This window comes from Babylonia areolata, chromosome 2 (genome assembly GCF_041734735.1).
Source record: "Babylonia areolata isolate BAREFJ2019XMU chromosome 2, ASM4173473v1, whole genome shotgun sequence".
Taxonomy (NCBI): domain Eukaryota; kingdom Metazoa; phylum Mollusca; class Gastropoda; order Neogastropoda; family Buccinidae; genus Babylonia; species Babylonia areolata.
In genome coordinates, this window is record NC_134877.1 from 42,776,789 (window position 1) to 42,800,309 (window position 23,521).

At 38.4% G+C, this 23,521-nt stretch overlaps 1 protein-coding gene across 1 annotated transcript in view; it reads left to right on the forward strand.

Annotated features, from left to right (window-relative positions):
* Positions 1-5,523: 5,523 nt before the first annotated feature.
* The window catches only part of LOC143301544 (serine/threonine-protein kinase tousled-like 2), a 34,515-nt gene continuing 16,517 nt past the window's right edge, over positions 5,524-23,521 (forward strand). The window contains exons 1-14 of the mRNA XM_076615921.1: positions 5,524-5,892; positions 9,695-9,768; positions 11,105-11,164; positions 13,613-13,726; positions 14,247-14,340; positions 15,339-15,397; positions 16,649-16,714; positions 17,479-17,601; positions 18,307-18,405; positions 19,590-19,700; positions 20,380-20,516; positions 20,954-21,085; positions 21,877-22,041; positions 22,861-22,942. Coding sequence (XP_076472036.1) covers positions 5,820-5,892; positions 9,695-9,768; positions 11,105-11,164; positions 13,613-13,726; positions 14,247-14,340; positions 15,339-15,397; positions 16,649-16,714; positions 17,479-17,601; positions 18,307-18,405; positions 19,590-19,700; positions 20,380-20,516; positions 20,954-21,085; positions 21,877-22,041; positions 22,861-22,942 — 1,389 coding nt within the window. The 5' untranslated portion in view covers positions 5,524-5,819. The remainder of the gene's footprint in view (positions 5,893-9,694; positions 9,769-11,104; positions 11,165-13,612; positions 13,727-14,246; positions 14,341-15,338; positions 15,398-16,648; positions 16,715-17,478; positions 17,602-18,306; positions 18,406-19,589; positions 19,701-20,379; positions 20,517-20,953; positions 21,086-21,876; positions 22,042-22,860; positions 22,943-23,521) is intronic.

Below are 23,521 nucleotides of genomic sequence, written 5' to 3' on the forward strand. Positions count from 1 at the left end.
TTAAGGAGAGCTCGAACGTGAACTAGATGGAATGCCTTGACAAAACATCTGCAGCTTATCATTGGCATGGAGATTAGCGCCGGCAAAGAAGACCAAACTAATGTCAGACAACTCCGATAGCATCAGCACTGATACTATCAGAATCAACGGCGCCAAAGCTTCAATTCTAGTATTTCGGAACAATCGTTTCGGACGAAGGATCCATGCCAGAAATATTCTTCGGGATAGCTCAGACAATAACAGCACAGACAAAACTGAAGCCCGTCTGGAACGTACTGTACGAGACTACACGGGATAGGTAGATAGATAGATAGATAGATAGATAGATAGATATTACACACGTGATAACTATATTTAGGAAGGTTTGGACACTATAGCAGGTCTGTGCATCTGTTGACGTGAGAGATCAGAAACAGTTAAGAACCATGCACCCATCATATAATCATTATCTTATAACCAGAGGCCTATATCAGGATCGAACCCAGCATTGACCGTCAGTCAGAAAGTTCAAAATCCAAGTGTCTGTTCTTCTTCTTCGGAGTAAAGAGTCTGGGCAACTCCTCGCCCCCCATACCACCCCAGTCCCATTACATGGATCCGACTGGAGTGCTGGTACTGAAAAATATCGATGTGCAACAACAGTTCAATTGTATGGACATCATACACACAACTATACTGATTTGGGTTGTCTGCATCCTTCACTGGCCGCTTTCCAACAAAAATATTTATAGTAACACGAAGGAAAACTTAGCTGCTGGCGAGTGTTAATTGTAGACAAAGCGAGATGACGCAGACCGTGGCCGAGAAAAACATTGCCTTTGCATTACTGAGTGCTGTTACAATGATTCGTGCATCGGCCTGCACACCCATATAATTTTCGATATTTTGTTACTGTAAAAATTGTACTGTCAAAAAGATTTAGTTTCCGATCATTGGTCATGGTCGTTACTGAGAGAGACTCATAGAGAGACTAAGAGAGGGGTGGAGTGGGGGTGGGGGGAGGAAACGGACACACACACACACACACACACACACACACACACACATACACACACACACACACACTGCACACACACACGCGCGCGCGCGCGCACACGCACATATTTGCACTGATGGAGTCCAGAAAGTGACGCAGAGATAAATATTTAAAAAAAAGTATATCCACCAATATCCATTTTTAACCCCCCCCCTCTCTCTCTCTCTCTCTCTCTCTCTCTCTCTCTGTTACGTACCTATGCAATAAAAGGCTTTCTGAATGTACTGATTCACTCATCCAATACAGTATCAAGTTATGGGGTAACGGGAAGATACTCCTTTGTTCCGAAGAACTTTTGTGGAATGTATCAAATATTCGTCGAAATTATTGAAGCTTCCACAATCACACTAGTTTTTGTGCAAATAGGCTTATGATATGATGTTATATTAAGAATGGAATTAGATAAAGAAAGCCGGGCTTATAATGCTGAAAGATTATGTCTGAATATGGTTTTGGATTTGTGTGGATGTCTCAGGAAGTGGCGGGAAATGAACAATTTATTTAAGAATTTTCAGATAGAGTTAATTGTTCTTTTGAACAGAATTGACATACTGATATGGAAACTAAAGAAAGAAAAACATACTTGGTTATATTCATTCGGGGTATTTCACGCGGAAAAAAATCAGTCTTGACAGTTATAAGAGATAAGTGGCAAATAATAAATTTTGCAAGATTTCCGCGGGCGGATAAGGACACTTGGATTCAGTGCAAATAAAAGATTGTTTCAGCCTGGGACAGTCCACAGAATGGGCCATGTTCTTTGTGCACTTCCACTGAGCATGGATGATGAAAAACATTTCTTGTTTCAATGTGAATTGTATGATAAAGTGAAGGGGTGGGGGGCAGAAAATGTGTATCTTTTAAATCCAATGTAGCTAAATAATATAATAATAATAATAAAAACTGGTAAAAAAAAAACCCAAAAAACAAAAACAAAACCCAAAACAATAGCAACAATAAACGACATTGTTTCTGTCTGGTGATGATCCGTTACAAACTGTCAAGCGCTGGCTAAATTCATCGCAGAAACACATGGAATAAAACGTAGTCTAACTAATCGGAACAATACCAGAGTAAGTGAGGAGGGATAACAATGTGTAATGCCGTATACAGTGTTATCTTGTGTCCAGACGAGAAGTCAGATAATAAGGGAGATATTGAACACTGACTATATCACTACCAGAATGGATGGTCGAGCTCTTCTGTGTAATTCTTTCTTTTGATATATATTTTTTTTGCTTCCATTTCTTGAATGTATTGTGAGGGTGTGATATTTCGATTAAAATTGTTATGTTTTTCTTTGTGTGTTTGTTTTGTTGCGGTCTTTTGCTGGATTAAGCAGACGGAGTGTGTTGTTTTGTACTTGTGGTGACATAGGAAATTATACTGACCCTTATCATCCTCTTGTCAATAGACCTTTGAAGGTAATGACAAAAAATATCAAAGCTGAAAAAATTAATGTCAAAGCGTCTCTCCCTCCCTCCCTCCCTCCTTCCCTTTCTCTCTCTGTCTCTCTCTCCGGCTCGACACAAACACTATGTGATCGACGTTGCGAACGATGTAGACGTTGTAAACTGTTTGTTATCAAAATTACAAAATGTCTAAACGAAATTCACGTGCACCGCACCCGCAGATGATCTGCTTACAGATCCCTGGGGTGATTTGTAACTATCAATTGGCGAAAAACAAGATCTTGAAAACAAGCCTGGTGCCTGGTGTCTGGTGCCCGGTGCCCGGTGCTAGAGCGGTCAGTCAAGCGCGGCCACCAGTTTGTAATTGGAGTAATCTCCCCAAGCGCGCCACCCACTGTTGGCCGTTCATCTTCTTTTTGTTTTCCATTAAAAGGGTAAAATAAACTCAAATTTATCGGTTGTGACATAAATAAAGTTGATTATGTATTCCAAAATGCAGTAATTATTGGAGAGTGCCTCATTGGATTTATATACTTTTATTGTTTTAGCATTAAAGCTCGTCTTCGTCTTCAGTCTACTTTCGATTCTTGAATTCAGTGGTCACGCCAAGTTGATAAGACGTTATAGGTTTTACTTTCTACGGTCATTAAAGAAATTTTTTCTGAACAGAAAATTTAGACCAAAGAATTGTTTTGTTTTTAGCGGAACAAAATTGTTAATTAATGCATATATTCATATGTTCATCTTTGACTTCAGCGTTGATATACACTGACGCCGGGGTATGGCCAGTCCGGCCGGCGGTAAAGAAGACACACATATAATAGGAATACCAATTTCAAATGTTGCTATGTCCCACCAACGCGTATGCGTAATTGCTATGAAGCTGAGACAGATCGAGCATACGTCGTAGAAAACAATTATTCTTGCAAGTATCATGGACTGGCGGCCCATATTATGTGTACTAGTATTCTCAGTTTACGCGGCCCGCGTACTCATTAGCTTCAATCTGATCATCTCAGCCTGGAAAACATCACTGACACGATATATTTCCTAATTTCCTATATGTAGTTCTTACTGGCGCATTCGTATCATTATTTATATATGCACAGACAATAAGAAATAATTTTCATCATAATGTGCTTTATTTCATTTTTGTTGTTGTTTTCGGGGGGGATGGGGTGGGGGTGGGTGGGTGGGGTTCATGTTCTTATTTTATCATCAGTTTATTATTTCATGTTTTAATTATTGAAAAAGAAACAGCCGAAAAGGAAGTGGAGTTTGAATTGTCTTTGCGAATGCGTGCACGCAAACCGTCGAGAGGGACAGACAGACTGCGACACTAGTACTGATAGGCTATGTTGTTTTTTCAAGTTCTTTCAGAGCTCAGCTGAACTTAATTATACAGTACCTGAATGCACCACGAACTCACCACGAGTGGGTTTCTGAAGAACGAGCAATTCAGAACAGAACCGCGGAAACTGAGCTTTAAGCCATATCAGCTGTAATATTATCATTATATATTTAGGACGCGGTGCCTAATGACTTATAAACAGAGTGAGTCCTGCACTGTGTTTGCATATTGCAGCTAGTTCAACAGTAAAGACGGCAAAATGTTTACCCAAGTGATATTTTTTTTTTTTAATGGTTCAGTTAGGGTGTCACAACTCACTGAAATTCGCCCCTTCTTTTCTATCATTAAGACAAGAACCATCTGTTTGAAGAAAAAAAAATTAAAGAAAAGAAGAAAGTTTTAGAAAATTTCTGAATTTACATAAGATGTTCGAGAATACACAGCTCTTCAACTGTGACCGTGAAATTAGGCGAACTGTTTGGCTGCATGTGTGTGTGTGTGTGTGTGTGTGTGTGTGTGTGTGTGTGTGTGTGTGTTGACGGATTCAGCAATTTACTTCACTGTTTTCCGGCGCGATTCGTGTCGTGTCGCGGCCGCGTTTCGGTGCCTTAATTGTTTCCACCCCTCAGTCTGAGCACACACCATGGTTGACATCACTGACACACACACACACACACACACACACACACGCGCGCGCGCGTGACACACGGCACATCCGTTGACACACGTCACACACACACACACACGCACACACACAGAGGCACACACACATACACACACGCACGCACGCACACACACCCACACACACACACTAACACACACACACTGACACATACACACACCGGCACACACCGTGGCACTGACACACACAACTCCGGCAATCCCCACACCTACACCAAAAAAGAAAGAGAAAAACAGAAAAGAAAAGAAACTGACAACAAACAAACAAACAAAAATACCCAGAAAAAAAATTATCAGTACAAAAGATAATTCCGAGCAATGCGAGTCTAAAAGGTATGCGCAGTTACTTCAACGAGAGAGAGAGAGAGAGAGAGAGAGAGAGAGTCATTTGTTGAGCTCGCTATTTTTGTTGTTGTTTTTCTGTTTAATCCTGCTACTACACTACTGTCTTCTACTACTATACTACCACTGCATTCTAAGGTACCATTTATTTTATTGATCTATTTTAATCACAGTTTATCTTCCCTCTGTTTTGACAAGTTTTTGCACGGTTTTCAAGAGAAACAAGTGAAACGGGAAAGAAAAAAAATGTGATGGGACTTGTTCAGAATCCAAACCAAGTGGGATTTTGTAAAGGGAGCTCCCTCTTCTCTCCCTACTCGCCCTTCTCTCCCCCCACAATGCCTTTTTCCCATTATGCACCATGAGCCCCGGCCCAAATCTGAACATTGTGTTAGACAGGTGTTTCGGAGGGTCGCTGATAATTGGCTGAAATGAACCAGCGCGAAGCTTGTCACACAATGTCAGTCTTTGCTTTTATGAGACATTTATTATTTCCCTTTGTGATGATTTTGTGTCCCTTTAAAACGATCTTGTACTATTGATGACGATAGAAAAAAAAATTATCATAGCAACTTCCGGTTCTACCAGGCGGGAATCCCTTCCGTAGAAAGGGCATCCCCAACCGGAAACATCCGATTTGCTCCACTGGCATATTTTCTGGTGTCGGTTGGTCAGTTTCATCAAAAGCTAAATTGATTTCCACTGTGTTTGTATAACATATTTTGGCATTGTATAAGAAAACTAGGCCACATTTAAAGGGACCCAGGTTTCCTTCATCACGATAAAACTCGTGGTGACATTTCTTATGACGTCACTCACGCGAGTGAGCATCAACAAAAGTTGAGCAAGGACACCCACATCAGTTTTCGATCTTCCAGTTGATCTTGTCGATTTTTCTTCGGCTGATGAAAATGTGAAACCACCCGACAAAGCATTCGGCCATCGTCTGAGTGTGCCAACACCAGGCAAAACCGATCTGTGGACATCTATTTGGGTGATGTCTAGCACCAGCGGTGGACGGCCATCTTGGACATTAGGCAGCAGTTCACAAGTGCGGCACTCAAACGAAGGTAAAATATCTGGACGATATTACACCGATCTGTTTATCTTATTTATTCTCTGATAGGTAATCGTGTTCTCGAAAAATATTTTTGCTGATATAAAATCACATGATAATCTGTGCATGTTCGAACACCCCGCATAGGTGCACCAAAATTGGTCATTTTTTCTCGAAGTCGACCTGACGATCTCGGTTTCCGACCAGTGCACGCATGGGATTTTGGTGTCAGGGCTCAGGGGGTGGTGAAAAGCCAATTATGCTGTGCCATAGTTGCTCTTATTCTGTGGTGCAACAGTCGTATTGGACGGAAGAGCGACGAGTGTGAATGCATGTGTCGATGTTGTGTGCTGCAGTTCCTTTGCATCGTTTTTGGTTGCCGTGTATCAATAGTGATCTAGACAATCTGAAGTCCGTGACGTCAGCGAAGAATGTTCGATGTTTATTTGAAGTGAGCCATGTTAACAAGAGCGAAGCTGGACTAGAAAAAGGCTCCATCTTGAGTGAACGGTATACTGACAGCCGACAGGCGTTGCTTTGGTTCACATTCTTTGGACAGCTGATGTCGTGGGGAACACCAAACAATCTTGTTGCCTGGGGTGACTTCATTCAGCTTTGTACTCTAGTAGGCATGTCTGTCACACATACCAATGAAATATTAATCATTAATGCAAATGATAAAACCATTGCAAGGTTTATGCAGATAATAGCTCTTGTGTGGTGGTAGACCTTTTGAAGTTACAAGTTAACATTTGAGTGTACAGAACTGTTCACTTACAAAACTTACTGACATGTGCCATTCACATTGAATTTTAATTCAGTGTTTTCTCTGCTTTGATTTTTTTCAGAAAACAAATACTGATTCTATAGATAGGATTTTTTCTCTTCTGTAACCTTCTGCACATGCATACAAACATGCATACACACATATACACACACACTCTCAAGGTGATGAATGTACACACAAATTCTAGTAAACATATGCAAGTTCTGGACTTCACTGATTAATGTATTCCAGTGGACACAATGTGCACAGTCCCTAAAATGTTGATACATCTGACTTGCATGAAAAATTAACATTATTCATGAAGGGCATGGTCTCTGGTAAATGTGAACCATATTCTTTGGATTAATGATAGGAAACATTTATAATAGAAGTTATTTGTGGGACACTCTGGTGCACACATAAAACATTGTGTGTGAAGAAATAGATCTTGCAAAAAGTATCAGCATAGATTTGTGTATAGACATAAAAATCCAAATAAATATGCTTACTCAAGCATTGTATTCTGAGACTTCATGTTAGTATACAAAGACCAAATAATTTACTAGTGATGGTATTTAGTTCATGTCTGTACATGAACAAATACCAACACACATAGAAGTGTTATTGCAATAAAAGCAGTCTGCCTAAATATCTGTAATTTGAACTAATAAAGGTAAGGAATTAAAGGGATTGAGCTTATTTTGCAAAGTCTTGGCCTGGGGTTATTCTTTGGATTCAATGTGTTTTGTCTTTTTCTTGTGTGTATGTTTTTTGGGTTTGTTTCTTTTAGGTTAATGCGATAAATTTCACTGTTTTGGGTGACAGCTAGATTTATGGGAACAGAATTGCTTCAAAAGTTATGTGATTGATACCTTTTGTAAACTAACCATTTCATCATAGACAGTTGTTAGTCACTTAGTGTGTTGCCTTTGTGAGCTGGTGCCCTTAGCATCATTCCTTTTGCAGTTTGCTGAAGTTAGTGACTACATGTTTCCATTGTTTCATAAAAAAAATGAATATATATTTTTTCCAAAATGCTAAGTTTGCTTTGCATGCATACACTGATACAGGCGTGGGTCTCTTTCAGAGAGTGTATGTGCACAGTTTGTGTTGTGAGAACTAGGTCACATCCACACACAAGTTTGCAGTGCAGTGTGGCCAGTCACAAGGAGGTGAAGGGGGAAAGGAAGAGATGGAGAGTGGGGTTGGGGGTGGAGGGGGTTGTGGTGGTGGTGGTTGGGGGGAAGGGGGGGGGTCACAGGGAGGGAAGAGGTCCATGGCATGTTCATAAGCCTGTTGTCAGTCTCTTGCCAAGGTCACACAAAGGCTTTTTTCTTTGCCCCCTCACCCTCCCAAGCCCCCTCTCCTCACCAACATTCTCCTTGTTGTAGCCATACATGTGTGTGACTAATTATGTAGTAAGTGTAGAGCTAGAATTGGCTTGGTTTGTACTAGTCATCAGAGGGGGATTGAGAAATAACTCAAAAGAATTTAGACCTTATAAAAAAAAAAAAAAAAAATCTGTCACAGTATGTGTGTGGGTGAGGATTTGTGAAGTTGTATGTTTTATTAGTGTCCTTGGAGTTGTCAGTGATAAATGTTTTGTTTCAATTTCAGTTTGTTTCCCTAACATTAGCCAGCAAAGTTACAAAATACAGTAGATAAGTTATTTAGATGGTTACACAGAAAATATTCAAATTTTGATAGTGTGTATACATATATGTGTGTGCACGAACGTGCATTCATGTTTATACTTGCAGAGCAGTAGTGTATAGCAATAAAGATGTCAGTTTAGGGAAACAAGGAGCATGTTTTGCAGAAGACATAGATTGACTGGCAGGGGATGAAGAAGAGCTCAGGAACCTGGTGGAATGCCTTGACAAAACATCTGCAGCTTTTGGCATGGAGATCAGTGCAAAGAAGACAGAACTGATGACCCAACAACTCTGACAACATCAGCACCGATGTTAGAATCAACAGTGAAAAACTGGAAATGGTCCAAAGCTTTAGCTTAAGTGTCTTGGAGCATTTGTTTTGGATGAAGAATCCAAACCAAAAATTTTCTTCAGGATAACTCTGACACAACAGAGGGACAAAACTGAGGCCAATCTGGAATGATAGCAACACCATGCTCATCTCAAAGATCAGACTGGTAGGCTTTCTTGTCATTTCCATATTTATATATATGCCTGCGAGACATGGACTTTGACAGCTGATCTAGAGAAGAAGACACAGGCCACAGAGATGAGATGCTTCCAGAAGATCCTTGGCATTACATACATGAACCACATCGCAATTGATGAAATGCGTAGGAGTCAAGTAAGCTATTGGGTCACATGATGATCTACTGACCACTGTAAAGAAAAGGAAATTGAAGTAGGATGGCCACATCTTTAGTTCATCAGAACTGGCCAAGACCTTTATGCAAGGAACAGTGCAGGGAGCAAGGAGAAGGGGCGGGCAGAAGAGGAGATCGGAGGACAAAGTCTCAGAGACTGGGAGTTAATATGTCTAACTCTGAGTGAGACAATCAGAAGGACAAACAACCATGAGGAATGAGGAGGCTTTTTGCTAATTGTGTGGTGCCCCCAAGGTCTAAGAGACTATGGGTTAGATAGATAGTAGTTATTTAAAACATCAGAGTTTATGTAGAACACTGGCATGAGTGGGAGTATTTCTGTATTATGTAGATTTCCTTTTATTCAATTATTAGCAGTTTCTGGCATTTTCTTTCAAAAGTGTTTTTTTATGTTTTGTTTTTTGTTGTCGCTATTTATTTACTATACTTATTTTGGTATTAAGTTTTGCCCTTCTATTAAGTAGCCCTTGGACCCAGGTCACAGACATTTCTGTTTTCTACAAAAATGCGTCACTCCCACCCATTCACTGGCATGGATTTTATACATTCCTTTTTGTGGTTATGCAACTTAGTTCCATGCATTTCAGATATTGTGTTTCATAGACAGCAAACTGAATAATCAAAATTTTGTCATTCATTATCACATCACTGGAGAAAATGCTTTATTATAATAAGCTTTATTTGTTACAGGTATTGGCATGGATAACCTTCATGTTGATCCAAGGAAACAGGAATTGTTGGAAGCGCGATTTCTTGGTGGGAGGGTAAGAAATATTTGAAATAATTATTATTCAGTAATACTAATAGTCATTGTTATGGAATTCTTATTGTCTAGAATTTAAAACAACAAATGTATTTGATTATTAAAATGTAGTGTACATCATAGATTAGATGAAGTGTATTCAGCTAATTGCTCAGGGTACTGTCTCATTTATTTCAAAGGAAGTTTTTAATAAAGATCTTTTACTTTGTTCATAGTAAATATGTCAGTACTGTTTTTATGTCATCTGATAAGGTTGATGATCAGCGTCGATAGCCTTTTCATAAGCAGAGATATTACACCACTACAGTACTACTGACACTGGTTCAAGTTGTTGGGTGTCTTGTTGTATACATATTCGGATATTGTCTGTCAGTTTATAAATGGTCAGCAGTGTAACCACTGTCATTTTGAATGTTATTTACATATATTTGGGTTTGAAAATCTGTTGATGGTGATTTTTACTTTTAGAAAGTTTGTCAAAGTTTACTCTTTTGATATTGATTTTTACTTTAAGTTTACTTTAACTCTACAGTTAAGTACATTTTTTAAAGTTTAGTCTGTCTCTCTTGTCTGTTTGAATTAGTTCATTTGCTGTTGAAAAATGACTGTTAGGTTTATTAGCTATTGCTTTCAGTATTTTTACTATTTCTATTTTGTGTTGTGATAAATGCTATGCTTCAGTGGTCACTTTAAACCTGGGAGTGTGGCACTTTATCTATGACTGATCAATGACTGCATGTTTTTTTAGCTGTTGCATTATTTTCCCCTAGTATTGTTTTTGTTCTTTTATACTTTCTTGTTGGGTTATTTTCAATTGTTGTATGGTAATCTGTTCAGGCAGATGATGTGTTTGTGTCTTAGAACAGAGCATTTTCTTATAACTAGAAGTAGAAGTGTACATGATTCTAAGGATATAAAAATCTATAAGATAGCAGCAATGCAGATTTTCAAGGTCAGTGAAAGAATGATCAGGGGTCACGCTACCATGTTGTTATTATTTGACACAATTTGCACATGTAGATGTACTATTCATGGGGAAAATGGAAATCAGTTCAAGTACTTCAGCTCATTTTATCTTTTGCTTTTCTTTCTTCCAATTAATTTGGATACCCTAGTACTTAATTTTTGACAACAAAACTTTTAAAAGAACATTCTATTTCTGACACCCTGAAATTTTATTGCTGAGGTACAATCTGTTCATGTATGATATGACCATTATGCTCTTTGGTGCTTTTTTGGTGATATCATTAAAGTGATGTGCTACTTGCTAGTATCGGTGTATGTTGGTACTGGTAAACTTGGTGATCCACTAAACTTCTAGTTTTGTGTTTTTTCAGAATCAGCCTTCCCTTGGTGAGGTTAAGGTATCTGAAAAATTCTTTGAAATGCAGAAGCAGGTAAAGTGAAGCCTCTGTACAGTATCTTTATATAATGGCTTTTGCCATTCTCTTCTGACCACATTTGATTAGAACGTGGTCTTCCTACTCTCCAGCCACTTAGAGGCTCATCCGTAGCTTTTGCCTTTCTCCTGAGGAGAGATATCAATGTGCATCTTAATCAAACTCTCTCAGTTCTTTCTCTGGTATATCTGCCTTATTCTGCAATCTTCAAGGTCTACTGATTTGCTTATTCCTGCCTTTACTTTATGTGTGAATGATACTTGCACTTACTTGATTTAGAATGAAAAGTGAACTGCATTTTAGCTATTTGGATTGCAGTGTTAGTGTTTGTATGACTTTGAATCAACATACATAGTCTTGTTATTTTAGAATTTACTAATTAAAATTAAAATGAAATTATTTTATAGTTCACTGATCAAAATTAAAATGAAATGCATGCCAGGATTGAATTATCTGTGTGTCATTTATTGTTATCATTATCTCAGCCATCTTGGCTATGAAATCTGTCGTGAGTTGCTTCAGTGTTACTATTAAGTAATGGTAAAAAAAAAAAAAAGGAGGGGGAGGGGTGGGGGTTTGGGGGGTGGGGAACCCTCTCCATTATCATGAAAGCTTGATCAGAAGAAAACAAGATGATGATGATCAACTGAATTTGGAAGTCCTTTCCAAGAGTGGGCCAGGTTCTGCAAATGTCACTCTCCTCTTCTTTTCTGTTGGTTTATCACATGATTCAGCATAAACAGTTCATGACTGATATCCATTGTGAGGTGTTGGTGTGCACAAGAGTATGTGCCCGGGCATGAGAATAGTTACTGTTACTAGTGTTAGGTTGGTTTGTGTGCTATTCTTGTCCCACTCCTTGCATGTCCTATTTTCCCTGGCATGTGATACACTTGAATCTTAGATGGTAATGCTGTAATTTCAGGACCATATCAAGCAGTTCTTTCCAGTCCCTTGTGCTCCAGTGTTTAAGAAAGATAGGTGCCTTATCTCTGGCTCAGAACTATCAACATTGGTACTGCTATTACAGTACTACTATTAGTATTACAGTATTAGTGTTATGCTACTCTGTACTCAGTTCGCTTTTCATTCTCAGCTTACCTTAATTTCCAGCAGTGGTAAGCAGCTTTTTTTTTTTTTTTTTAATACTCCAGTCTGCATCATATTGGATATATGGGCCACCTCTCACAACAAACTCAATATTTGGCTTCATACCTGATCACAAAAAAAACCCCCTAAAACGTACATGATCTCACTGAATAGCAACACTTACCTTCTTCAGTCTTTCCACTTTTCGATTTAACATAATTGATGTTCTTCATCTTATCAGAATGAAACCAAATCACAAATGATGCTGAATTTAGAGTTTATGAAACATCATGGTCCTGAAATTACAGCAGATTGTTTTGACATTGTAAAAGTATAACAATGGTGACAGGAGTGTATGCTGATTGCCATTGTAGTTCAGAGAAATGTATTACTTCTATTAAAAATTGATTTCATAACAGCTTTGCTGCAAAAGGACTTGTTTTTTTTCTCTGAAAACATACTTTTCATACAATGACAGAATTTTGTAAAGAAAGGGCTGCAATTTGCATTCAGTACTATGATTAACACTAGCAGTTTTAAACTTTTGCTTTGAAGAAGTCTGCAGACTCTGAATCATAAGAAATAAAGTTAAACAAAATAATTAACCGAACAGTGATTAATGTTATATTCTGCTTTTCATGTAATGTGAAAAATTCTGTTTAATTTCTGACGCAAAACAAAATAAAACAAACAAACAAAAAAAACTTTTAAAATGTTAGTGTACCTAGAATTAGTTTGAACCTTGTTTTCAGATACCAGCTTATTTGTACTTCTTATTTTTAACAGTTTTGTAATCATTAATTTTTTGATACATTTTTAATTTTCATTTGCAGTCTTAATCAGTATTGCCAACAAAATGGCTTTGATTTTTTTTTATTACAGTACAAAGAATTGATGCCAGCTTTGACATTCCGCATATAAAGTTATGTATTGAAGTGCTCAGTGCAGTTTCTGGTGAATCTGAGAATAAAGATATGCTCTCTATAACCATATGAAATTATTTGTTGAATGCGATGAAGCCATTTCCATTTTAGTAGTTTTTTTTATTCCTTCAATTCATTTTATGGATTGTTTTCATTGTCTGATCGACTGGTGCATTGGTATCGTATTGGCATCTTTTCAACTTGAAATCAAATTATTTTATATTTTGTATGAGAATGCACTTTTCAGTTTAACATTTGTTGTTTTATTGCAGTGTCATGGCATTCAGAAGGTTTGGAATTGATTATTGTAAAACTGAACAATGACCAGCTGAGCTGTATATATAAATGAATGCGTTTTTGTCCATTCATATTGCATGAAAAGAGTAGATATTTAATTCATATGATATAGTGATGATGTGTGTTCTACTTACAGTCCTTCCCACCACTGACTCTGACTCCCCAGCTCCAACCACCAAGTGCTCAGCCAACGTCCCAAGACAACAGTGGTAGTGGTGGGGCGTCTGTTGATCGGGAGGAAGCTGTCGATGTAAGAATTGAAATTTAAGTTGTTTCCATGGACCTGACATAGAACGATATTCTTTGTGTGTGTGTGTGTGTGTGTGTGTGTGGTTTAGACTTTGAAAATTCATCACGTTCTGTAACTTACAAATGTGTTGTTTCTCGTTTGGAGGCTGTAAATTCATCACGTTCTGTAACTTACAAATGTATTGTTTCTCGTTTGGAGGCTGTTGGTTTTCAGTCTCAGTGCTCTTTGTGTGACAGATATAGATATTCGGGTTATTACACGAGATGTTATTCACATATTTGATTGCAGTTGTCCCTCAGTTTGATTTATTTCGAATTCTTCCTTATTTGCTCCTTGTTTGCACTCTCTGCATACCAAAGTTCGGTTGAAAGGAAAATGAAAAATGTTCAGTGTTTATTGTTCTTCTCAGCATTGTTCCCTGGTTCGTTGAATCAATGTTGTGAGCATGACTTACTGGTTTATTCCAATCCAGTGCTGCACAGTAAAGGATGGCTGGCAGTATCATTGGTAACTGTTTCAGCACCATCAGGTGATTGGGGTCACTCCAGAGAAAGCTAAACCTGCAGAGAGAAAACGGAAAAGAAAAAATGCTGTGGAACCAGGAGGAGATTCTTGTGAGTAACTGGTCATGCGTTTCTTGACATTTTACATGCATGTGTTCCATCTACAGCTTCGTCTATTAATATCACATAGTACATGCTCACACATGCGCTCATGCATGGACTCTTTTACACACACACACACACACACACACACACTCTCTCTCTCTCTCTCTCTCTCTCTCTCTCTCTCTCTTTCTCATGTGTGCCTTCTCCAGCTTCGTCTGTTTAATGTCACATTGTACATGCTCACACATGCACTTCTGCACACACTCTCTAACACACAAACACTCTCTCTCTCTCTCTCTCTCTCTTTTTCTCATGCTCTTTAGGGAGCTGTGTCACACATAAACACACACACATACACACACACACACACACACACACAGTGATATATGCACATACATAGATGCCCTACCCCACACAGACACATACAGACAGATGCACGCGCGCGCACACGTGCGCGTGCACACACAATCTCTGTACCTATGTGTTTATGTGCCATTTAAAGAAAGAAAAAAAAATTACCCCTGCTGAACAATGAAACATTGGTGATTCCAGCTCTGTTATTGGGGTTTGTAAACATTTTTCGGTGTGTCTTTCAGCTTCAGGTTGGCTTTGCCCTCCAAATCCCCCAATAAGGTATTCCCCCCCCCCCCCCCCCCCCCGGCTACAATCCGCATTTTTTATTGTCCTTCTCACTTCCCTGATTATGCAAGTCTAAAAGATATTAAAAGAAACAGAAATGTTGGTGCACACAAACATGCACATGGAAATTAATTTAAGTAAGGAGAAATGTTTGTGTGTGTGTCTATATGTGCATAAAGATAATGCTGTTAACAATTTTCAGAATGAACACTATAAGCTTGTGTTTACTTGTGAAGCTTATTTTTTAAGCACGATTCTGGAAGAGCTTATTTAGATGATGTAGCTAATACATATATTATTTTCATGTGGAAAGGATATAGTCTTTGTCATATGCAATAAAGCTTTTCAATCAGTGTCTATTCCAGTGGCAGTGAAAAACAGCAGGGCTGAGACGAACGGGAAGAAAATAAACGAATACTTCAAGGTAAAATATACAAGGAGACTAGAATCATTGTTTTAGTTTTGAAATGGTCATTTAAAATTATTCCACTGTTATTGTGTTAGCAGTTTTAGAATGTGTCTGTTGCAGCAGGGAATGATGTTGCAGCAGTGAATGAGACTGAAGAGAATATACAGTGTATTGATGTATCTGTCATAAGTTCTTAAATATACAGAATGTATTGTTTTGTGATTGATATGGATACTTATATAGCGCCTATCCTCGGTCGGATACCAAGCTCTAAGTGTTTCACAAACACAGGGTCATTTGCAAAACAGGCTGCTTACCTGGGTAGAGCCGACTGACGGCTGCCATCAGGTTGCTCTTCATTTGTTTCCTATATCATTCAGTCTGATTTCAGGCACACACTCAGACAGACAGGTAACATTTCATGTGTATGACCGTTTTGTTTATTTACCCCACCATGTAGGCAGCCATTCTCCGTTTTCGGGGGTGTGCATGCTGGGTGTGTTCTTGTTTCCGTAATCCACTGAACACAAACATGGATTACAGGATCTTTAACATGCGTATCAGATCATCTGTGTGCATATACACACGAAGGGGGTTCAGGCACTAGCAGGTCTGCACATATGTTGACCTGGGAGATCAGGAAAATCTCTGTTGTGTATTGATATATCGTGCGTTATTTAATACACAAATGTATTGTTATTTATTAATATATCTAAATTACTAAAGTAACTTAATGCACAGAATATATTTTTGTGATTGTCTTTAGATTTGTGAAGCTTTGTAGACATTTAATGATTGACAGTTTGTCTTAGATAAGATTGAAAAGTTGTATTTCAGGAAAAATATCTTGTGTCTATTTGATCAACAAACCTGTTGCATTTTCAGAGGCAATGTTATGAACTCCAGTTTTCTTCTGTGTGAAATTGGACAATCAGTTTTGATTTTCTGGAGGCAGTATAGCACGTTTGCTGTGACATTTTGATGTTTTCATTGAACAAGACAGTTTTGAATTAGTCATTTTCAGTTAACACCAGTTACATTGTTTTCCCTGTCAGCGGTTTTTCATTTCTTGAGTCATTTTCAGTTAACACCAGTAACATTGTTTTCCCTGTCAGCGGTTTTCATTTCTTGACAAGGTTTCTGGCAATGAAATGGCTGGTCCTTTGTAGGTCAGCTGTGCATTTGGCAACCATTGATTGATGCTTGTGAATTTCAAAGGTAACTCATGTTGCTGATTAGTGATCACTTGCTGTTCCTACCTTGCAGAACCAGTCACCCAGTCGAGCCAACCAGTCAGGGCCCAAGTCACCATCACCACAAGGCTATCTCCCTGTGAGTGAACACAACTCTGCTGGCTGTGCTGGTTGGTCTGGCTCAGATTGATATCAGAATTCAGGAGGTGGTTTTGAACTTCTTTTGTTTTCTTCTCTCCAGAACTCCTTGCAGGGTGTTACATATGATTTTTGTTGTGGTCTCTGCATGCTTGACATGTAAATTTCATAACACTAAAAATTGTTAATTTTGATGAAATCACTTTTTAAAGATATTTGCGTGTGTGTGTGTGAGCATCATGTGAGTAATTAGTATGTCAGACTGTGGTCATGTATGTTGCTGTCTGGGAGATTTTTTTTCCTGTTACTTATTTCTATGTTTCATACAACAGATTCTTTCTGTTAAACATGAAGGTTGACAGGTAGCAATCTCTGTGAAGAAGTTTTGTGGAGTGTGGAAAGACGTCCTTGTAACCCTTGCCTCCAATCCACAATGACATATGCATAGTAAATTAAAAAAAAAACCAATAACAAAAAACATCATCCTGGTTCTTGTTGGGATGAGTCAATGTAGGGACTGTAGAGAACAGGTAAATGTTTAAAACAAACAAAAAAACACACCCGTGAAAATGAATGATTCTGCATGAAATGATGTTGCAAACCAGTAACACTGACACTGCAGGGAAATGTAACACCCTCCCCCCCCCCCCCCCCAAAAAAAAAAGGAAGAGAAAATCACCTGTGAAAACAAATGGCTCTGTATTTAAAGATCTTAAGAAACTAGTATGACTGACACTGCATGGTATGAAGATGTCTTGTTTGCAGTTCAATGCCACGTCCCCAGGATCGTCGTCAAACTCCATACACGAGTTGGGTCTGAGCTTTCCTTCCCGGCCAGTGGCCTCTCCCGCTGTCAGCTGCCCAGTCCCCATTCACAAGCCAGTGCAGGTGGGACAGTGTTGTCTTGGTTGTGCCGGATGTCAGCTCCTTCTCTTTTAGTGCTGTTTAATTTCGCTGGCGTACTAAAGAGAAGTAAAAGTGGGATATCTCTGAATTGTTGCCAGCATTGTGGAAATTATTGTTGATTATCTCTCCACTGTAAGCTTTTGAGATAAGTCATATGTTTCAGTCACAGTAGCTCTTACCCAGTCTGTCCTGACCAAACCGGTGGTGGTTATTTTAATAATTTTTGTTGTTGATAATATGCTTTAATTGTGCTCTTCTTGGTTACAGTTTTGAAACCGTCAGTGTATCACTTTTTCAAAAGGAAAATAAATGAAGATTTTTATTTTGCCACAGGCAGTTGTTTACTCATTTTATGTATGTTAAGTGTTTGAACAGGGATGTGAATGCCTAATCGATTTGTATGTGTACACATAAATGTTCCTCAGACGTTTTGTTTTTGGTTCAGAATTGTAAGAGGCACATCTACCCCGAACTGTTTGTAGGAAGTGTTCTCTCCACTTTCGTTTAGTAAGATGTTAGAACGTAATCGGTTTTATGACACTGAAATAATTAGAAAAGAGCATTTTTGTTTTGATACTTACATCTGTTAAGTGAATAACTCTTTCTTGCTTCTTAAAAAAGCAAAATATATATTGAATTTGAAGGTATTAATATTGTTGATCATTATGCAAGTTGGTGACGTTTCAGACGGAGTTAACCATGACAAATCTGGAAGCGATGGTGAAGCAGTCCAAAAACTCCTCGGATCTGGAGCAAAAAGACTCAAGGATAGATGAACTTATTAGAGTATGTGGATCTTGATGATTTGAGGTGGATTTTTTGTTTGTTTTGTTTCTATTTGGTGCCTCAGAATTTGGGACAGTTTGTTTTCTACATTTTGATGATGATGAATGGTGATGGGGTTGAAGAGGATAAGGCTGTGGGTGTGATGAATGGTGATGGGGTTGAAGAGGATAAGGCTGTGGGTGTGATGAATGGTGATGGGGTTGAAGAGGATAAGGCTGTGGGTGTGATGAATGGTGATGGGGTTGAAGAGGATAAGGCTGTGGGTGTGATGAATGGTGATGGGGTTGAAGAGGATAAGGCTGTGGGTGTCCATTTGGCTTTAGGATTGCATGACAAGGTTGCACGCTCATAATATATCCTGGTGTCAACCAGCTGTGAGAGAGCAGTGTTCCTTAGGAATTTTGAGTAACTCCCAGAGATGCATCTGTGAAGTGGATGAACCTTGACTGTGTGGTCCAGCCTTCTCATTTGAGCCCATAGTACACTCATCTGGGTAGGAGCCGGCCATGGGCCGAAAACCCCACCTCATGGGTATCAACCCTGCATCCTTCCAGTCGTCATCAATCTGCGACATTAACGATGTCACCGTAGTGGCTGGTGACAGTTTGAATTCTTGTATGTGGTGAATAGACTTGTGCTGTCTTCATGACTGTGTCATCTTTGGATTACAAAGGACTGCTGAGAAGAAGATGTAAAGCGAATTGAAGTGAAGTAACTTGAACTCGGTACAGGATTTTTTTTGGTGGACTACCACATGGCGACATGGACTGTTAGAGGAGCCTTGGTGTGGCTGTGGAAAAAAAAATGAGTGGAGATGCATGAGGGTGATACCATCACTTGAAGGGCATGCGAGATTGGACATAAATTAAAAAAAAAAATCATTTATGCAGTGGTTATATATAATTCTTGGAACTATGCTATTGTGCTTAATTAAGTATGAATGAGTTATAAAATCAACACAATGAATCATAATTAAAAAAAAAAATTAACAATGAATGGTTTAAAACATAAAACCTTTGTCATCAAGCAGGTTTGTTTGAAATGTGGTGAGAGAAGGGGGAGGGAGGGTGGGCGTCTATTGTACTAGTGTTAAAAGCAGTGGATCTGATGGTTAGAATGTCAAGGGATTAATGATGGACATACCTGTTTGTCTGCATCTGAAGTATGGTTGAACTTGTTTTCAGCAAAACGATGAACTTCGGAGGCAGTGTACAGCACAACAGAAGTTGTTAGAAAAGCACAAAGAAAACTTGCAAAAATGCCTTGAAGTCAACAAGTCCCTCCTTATAGAAAAGGTAGGATTCCATTTGTTTCATTTTAGAAAATTTTGCACTTCAGTTTTGTTTATTTCTGTGACTGTTTAGATCGTTCAAAAATACACAGTCATTTGCTAAAATATTGACAGCATTCAATATTCAATTACTTTGTTTTATATTGAATTTATATTTTTGATCAGTTTTCTGTCAAAAAAGAAGAAAAGAAAGACAAAAAAAAAAAAAGTCTGTATGTGTGTGTTCTGAATATGTCAAAATATCAGTATTTGAATGTAGTAATTGATCTAGATTTTTAAATGTAGAATGATTAAACCCTTATGACTTCCCTGCTTTTACATGCTGAAAGTGAGGGATTTCTTGTTTGTTTTTGTTGTTGAATATTTTTTTTGAAAAGTATCAGTTTCATTTGTTGCAGTTACAAAGAATACACCTCTTTGAAATATATAGATTTGAAATGAGTTGAAGTCAGTTTGATGTTAAAACCTCCAGTGATTGACAACAGTTAGAAGGTGCAGAATTATACAAACTTAAAATCTAAAAAATTGAACCAAAGACACTTTATTATTCTTAACCAGCACAGTACACATTTATGTTCCTTATATCTTCTTCCGTTGTATGGTGGCATGACTAACAATGTCAAAGCAGATATCCTCTTTTTTTTCTTTTATTGCTTGATTACGGTGTGTTCTTGATTCCACAGAGTACAATGGAGAAGAAGACGACAAGGCAAAAGTGCATGGAGAACCGGTTACGCCTGGGTCAGTTTGTGACCCAGCGGCAAGGGGCACAGTTTGTGGAGAACTGGGTGGATGGATGGGCTTTCACCGATCTCATGAAGTGAGTGCTGTCTTTCTTTCTCCAGTTCCTCTGGTTGTCCATCTAAAAATGGTATGCCTTGTGTCTGAATTCTAGTGTCCTTGGTTGGTTGGGGACATGGCACTGATGACAGCAATTGACTGGATGATGAATTGCACTGATTGATTGATTGGATGATATTTTTTTTTTATTGATGAGTGTAGTTGATTGGTTGGGACATCACAATGATAAATGTAATTTTCATTCATGAATTTAATTGGTTGGATGCAATGTTACACTTTTGATTGACTGATTTCTTGCAATATTATTGTGTGTTTTAAAAAAAAAAAGTTTTATGACAAATTTTTGGTTTGTTTTCTTACGTGTCTTGATCTTCTGAAAACTTCCTCTAGTGTGCAAGACACTTTTTTTTTTTTTTTGTATGATGAAATTTATTTGTTGTTAATCTGTTTTTTCAGGCAACAAGAAAGGATTGCTTCAGAAAGAGACGAAATAGACAAAAATAGACGGCTGCTTATGAAGCGGAAACCACCTAATTTACCCAAAAATTCCAAACAGGAGCACCAGTTCGTGAAACCAGGGGAAAAATAGTAAGTGAATGTGGTTTAGGTTTTGATGTTCCATGGATTTTTGTGCAGTAGGATATAGTTTGTAATGATTTTGGATTCACTGTTTATATACACGTAGTATGTCTGTGTACATTTATGTTTGTATATTGTATTTTATTGTATTTCTCTTTCTGTCACAACAGATTTCTCTTTGTATGGATACATCATTTTATTTCTAAGTATGGTACTTATAAACAGATATTTATGTATAGATATATAGGCACTGATAAAGAAAAATGAACACAGCCTCTGCATAACCCCTTAGTTCAAGTGTGTACATGAATGTAGGGGGTGTGTGTTGTGTGCATGGTTTGTGTGTGTGTCTATAAGGATGGAAAAGTTAGGCATGTACTAGTTCTAGTGTTATCCCTTTTGAATAGCAAATACTATTGATGAATTGGGTATATACAAAAAGAGCAAGGTCTCGGCTGTGTCACTGTAAAAAAACCCACAAAAAACCAGTACATTCAGCTGGTCAGTAGGACTGGCGATTTAGAGAGGCGGCAGAACCAACAGCTCATACAGCACTTACCATGTCAGCCTTGCAGCTCCAATAGAGCATACACCCACTGTATTCATTGATATCATATTCATTTCTCATCAAACACAGAGGAAATTCGTTAAAAGACAGCTGATAGAGGAGAGATTCAACTTTGTTTTCATGTGTAAGTTTATCGTCAAGTGGTAATTTAATGAGAATAATTGGTCAAAATAGACTGAGCCATGCATGCTTGGTTGCAGTAACCAAACGAAAGCCTTGATGTATGTTTCAGCTTGTCAATAGCAGAGTTCTACGAGCAGGACGAGATCCTCAAGTTGCGGCAGGCAGCCCTGAAGAAGGAGGACGCTGACCTCCAGCTGGAGCTGGAGAAGCTGGAGCGGGAGAGGAACCTCCATATACGAGAACTCAAACGCATACACAATGAAGACAATTCCCGGTTAGTCTGGGTTGTGTTGAAGGGTTGTAGAGTTCTTGTTAGCTGATTGTGAAGATTCAGGGCAGTCATATTGTCAAGAAAGTACCATACATGAGAACACAAATGCATATACGCAGTGAAGAGAATTACCTGTTAGTCTTGGTTGTGTTGAAGGGTTGTAGTGCTCTTTTGGACAGTAAGAAGATTTTGGGTAATCATGTTGCCAAGAAAGTACCATGCATGAGAATCCAAATGAACAGGCAGTGAAGACAATTACCTGTTAGTCTTGGTTGTGTTGAAGGGTTTTAGCATTCTGTTGGACAGTATTGAAGATTCAGGGTGATCCAATTGAAAGAAAGAAAAGAAAACTTTGGGTTGTATTCAGTGGATATTATTATTTTGTTGTTGTTGTGATTGTTTCTAATATAAATTTTAGGATGGTAGCAAATGGTTTCTGTTTGTAAGCCCACTGACAAGAAAGAAAAATTTTGTGGTTTACTTGATAGTTTTTTTCATTTTTGTTGTTGTGATTGTTGCTTATATAAATAAGTCTGTGAATCATAGCAAGTGATTTTTATTTCTTGAGAAATCTATTTGATTGATTTTTATGCAGAGGACGCACACACACACACACACATACATGCACGCACGCACGCACGCGCATGCATACACACACACAAAGTTAAATTTCTTTATCTTTCAGATTTTGAAGCTTTATTGCAGCATCCATTTTTGGTGTAGACATAGCACCAAACAAAATATTATAGTGAATTGAAAAAAACTCTGTGAAGAATGTTCAGATGAACTGCAAAGTAACCATGGATTGATATTTGGCTGCAGGTTCAAAGATCACCCTATCCTGAATGAGCGGTACTTATTGCTCTGTCTGCTGGGGAAAGGGGGATTCAGCGAGGTGCACAAGGTGAGTCCATAATAACAGACAGCTTTTGTCATTCACTTGTATGACAAACCGTTTTTGTCATTTTTGTCTGAGTGTGTATGTGTGCGTGCCTGAAATATGATTGAACAACACAGGAAACGAATGATGAGCGCCCAATGGCAGCCGTCAGTCGGCTCTACCAGGTATGCAGCCTGTTCAGTACATGACCCTGTGTTAAAGCGCTTAGTGCTTGGTCTCCGACTGAGGATAGGCGCTATATAAGTATCCATATCAATCAGTCAATAAGTCATTCACTTGTATACTGGTTTGAATGTTCTGGATGTGCAAGACAAACTCATCTAGTCGGAAAGGCTAAAGATCGATGTTGATGTAAATAAAACAAAAGGTGAAAAGAAAGAAATTTGTGTATGCACAAGCTTACAGGGAGAAAAGCAGAGCCTGAAAAAAATGTGTCACTGTTATTCCATCTTGTTTTTTCAGGGGGTATGCTGTTCTTGTGTTGGTGTAAGTGTGTGTGGTGGTTTGTGAAGGGGGAAGATACAGCTGATGTTTTGTACGTTCATGGCGGACATTTTTTCTCAGCTACTCATTGTGCTTTTT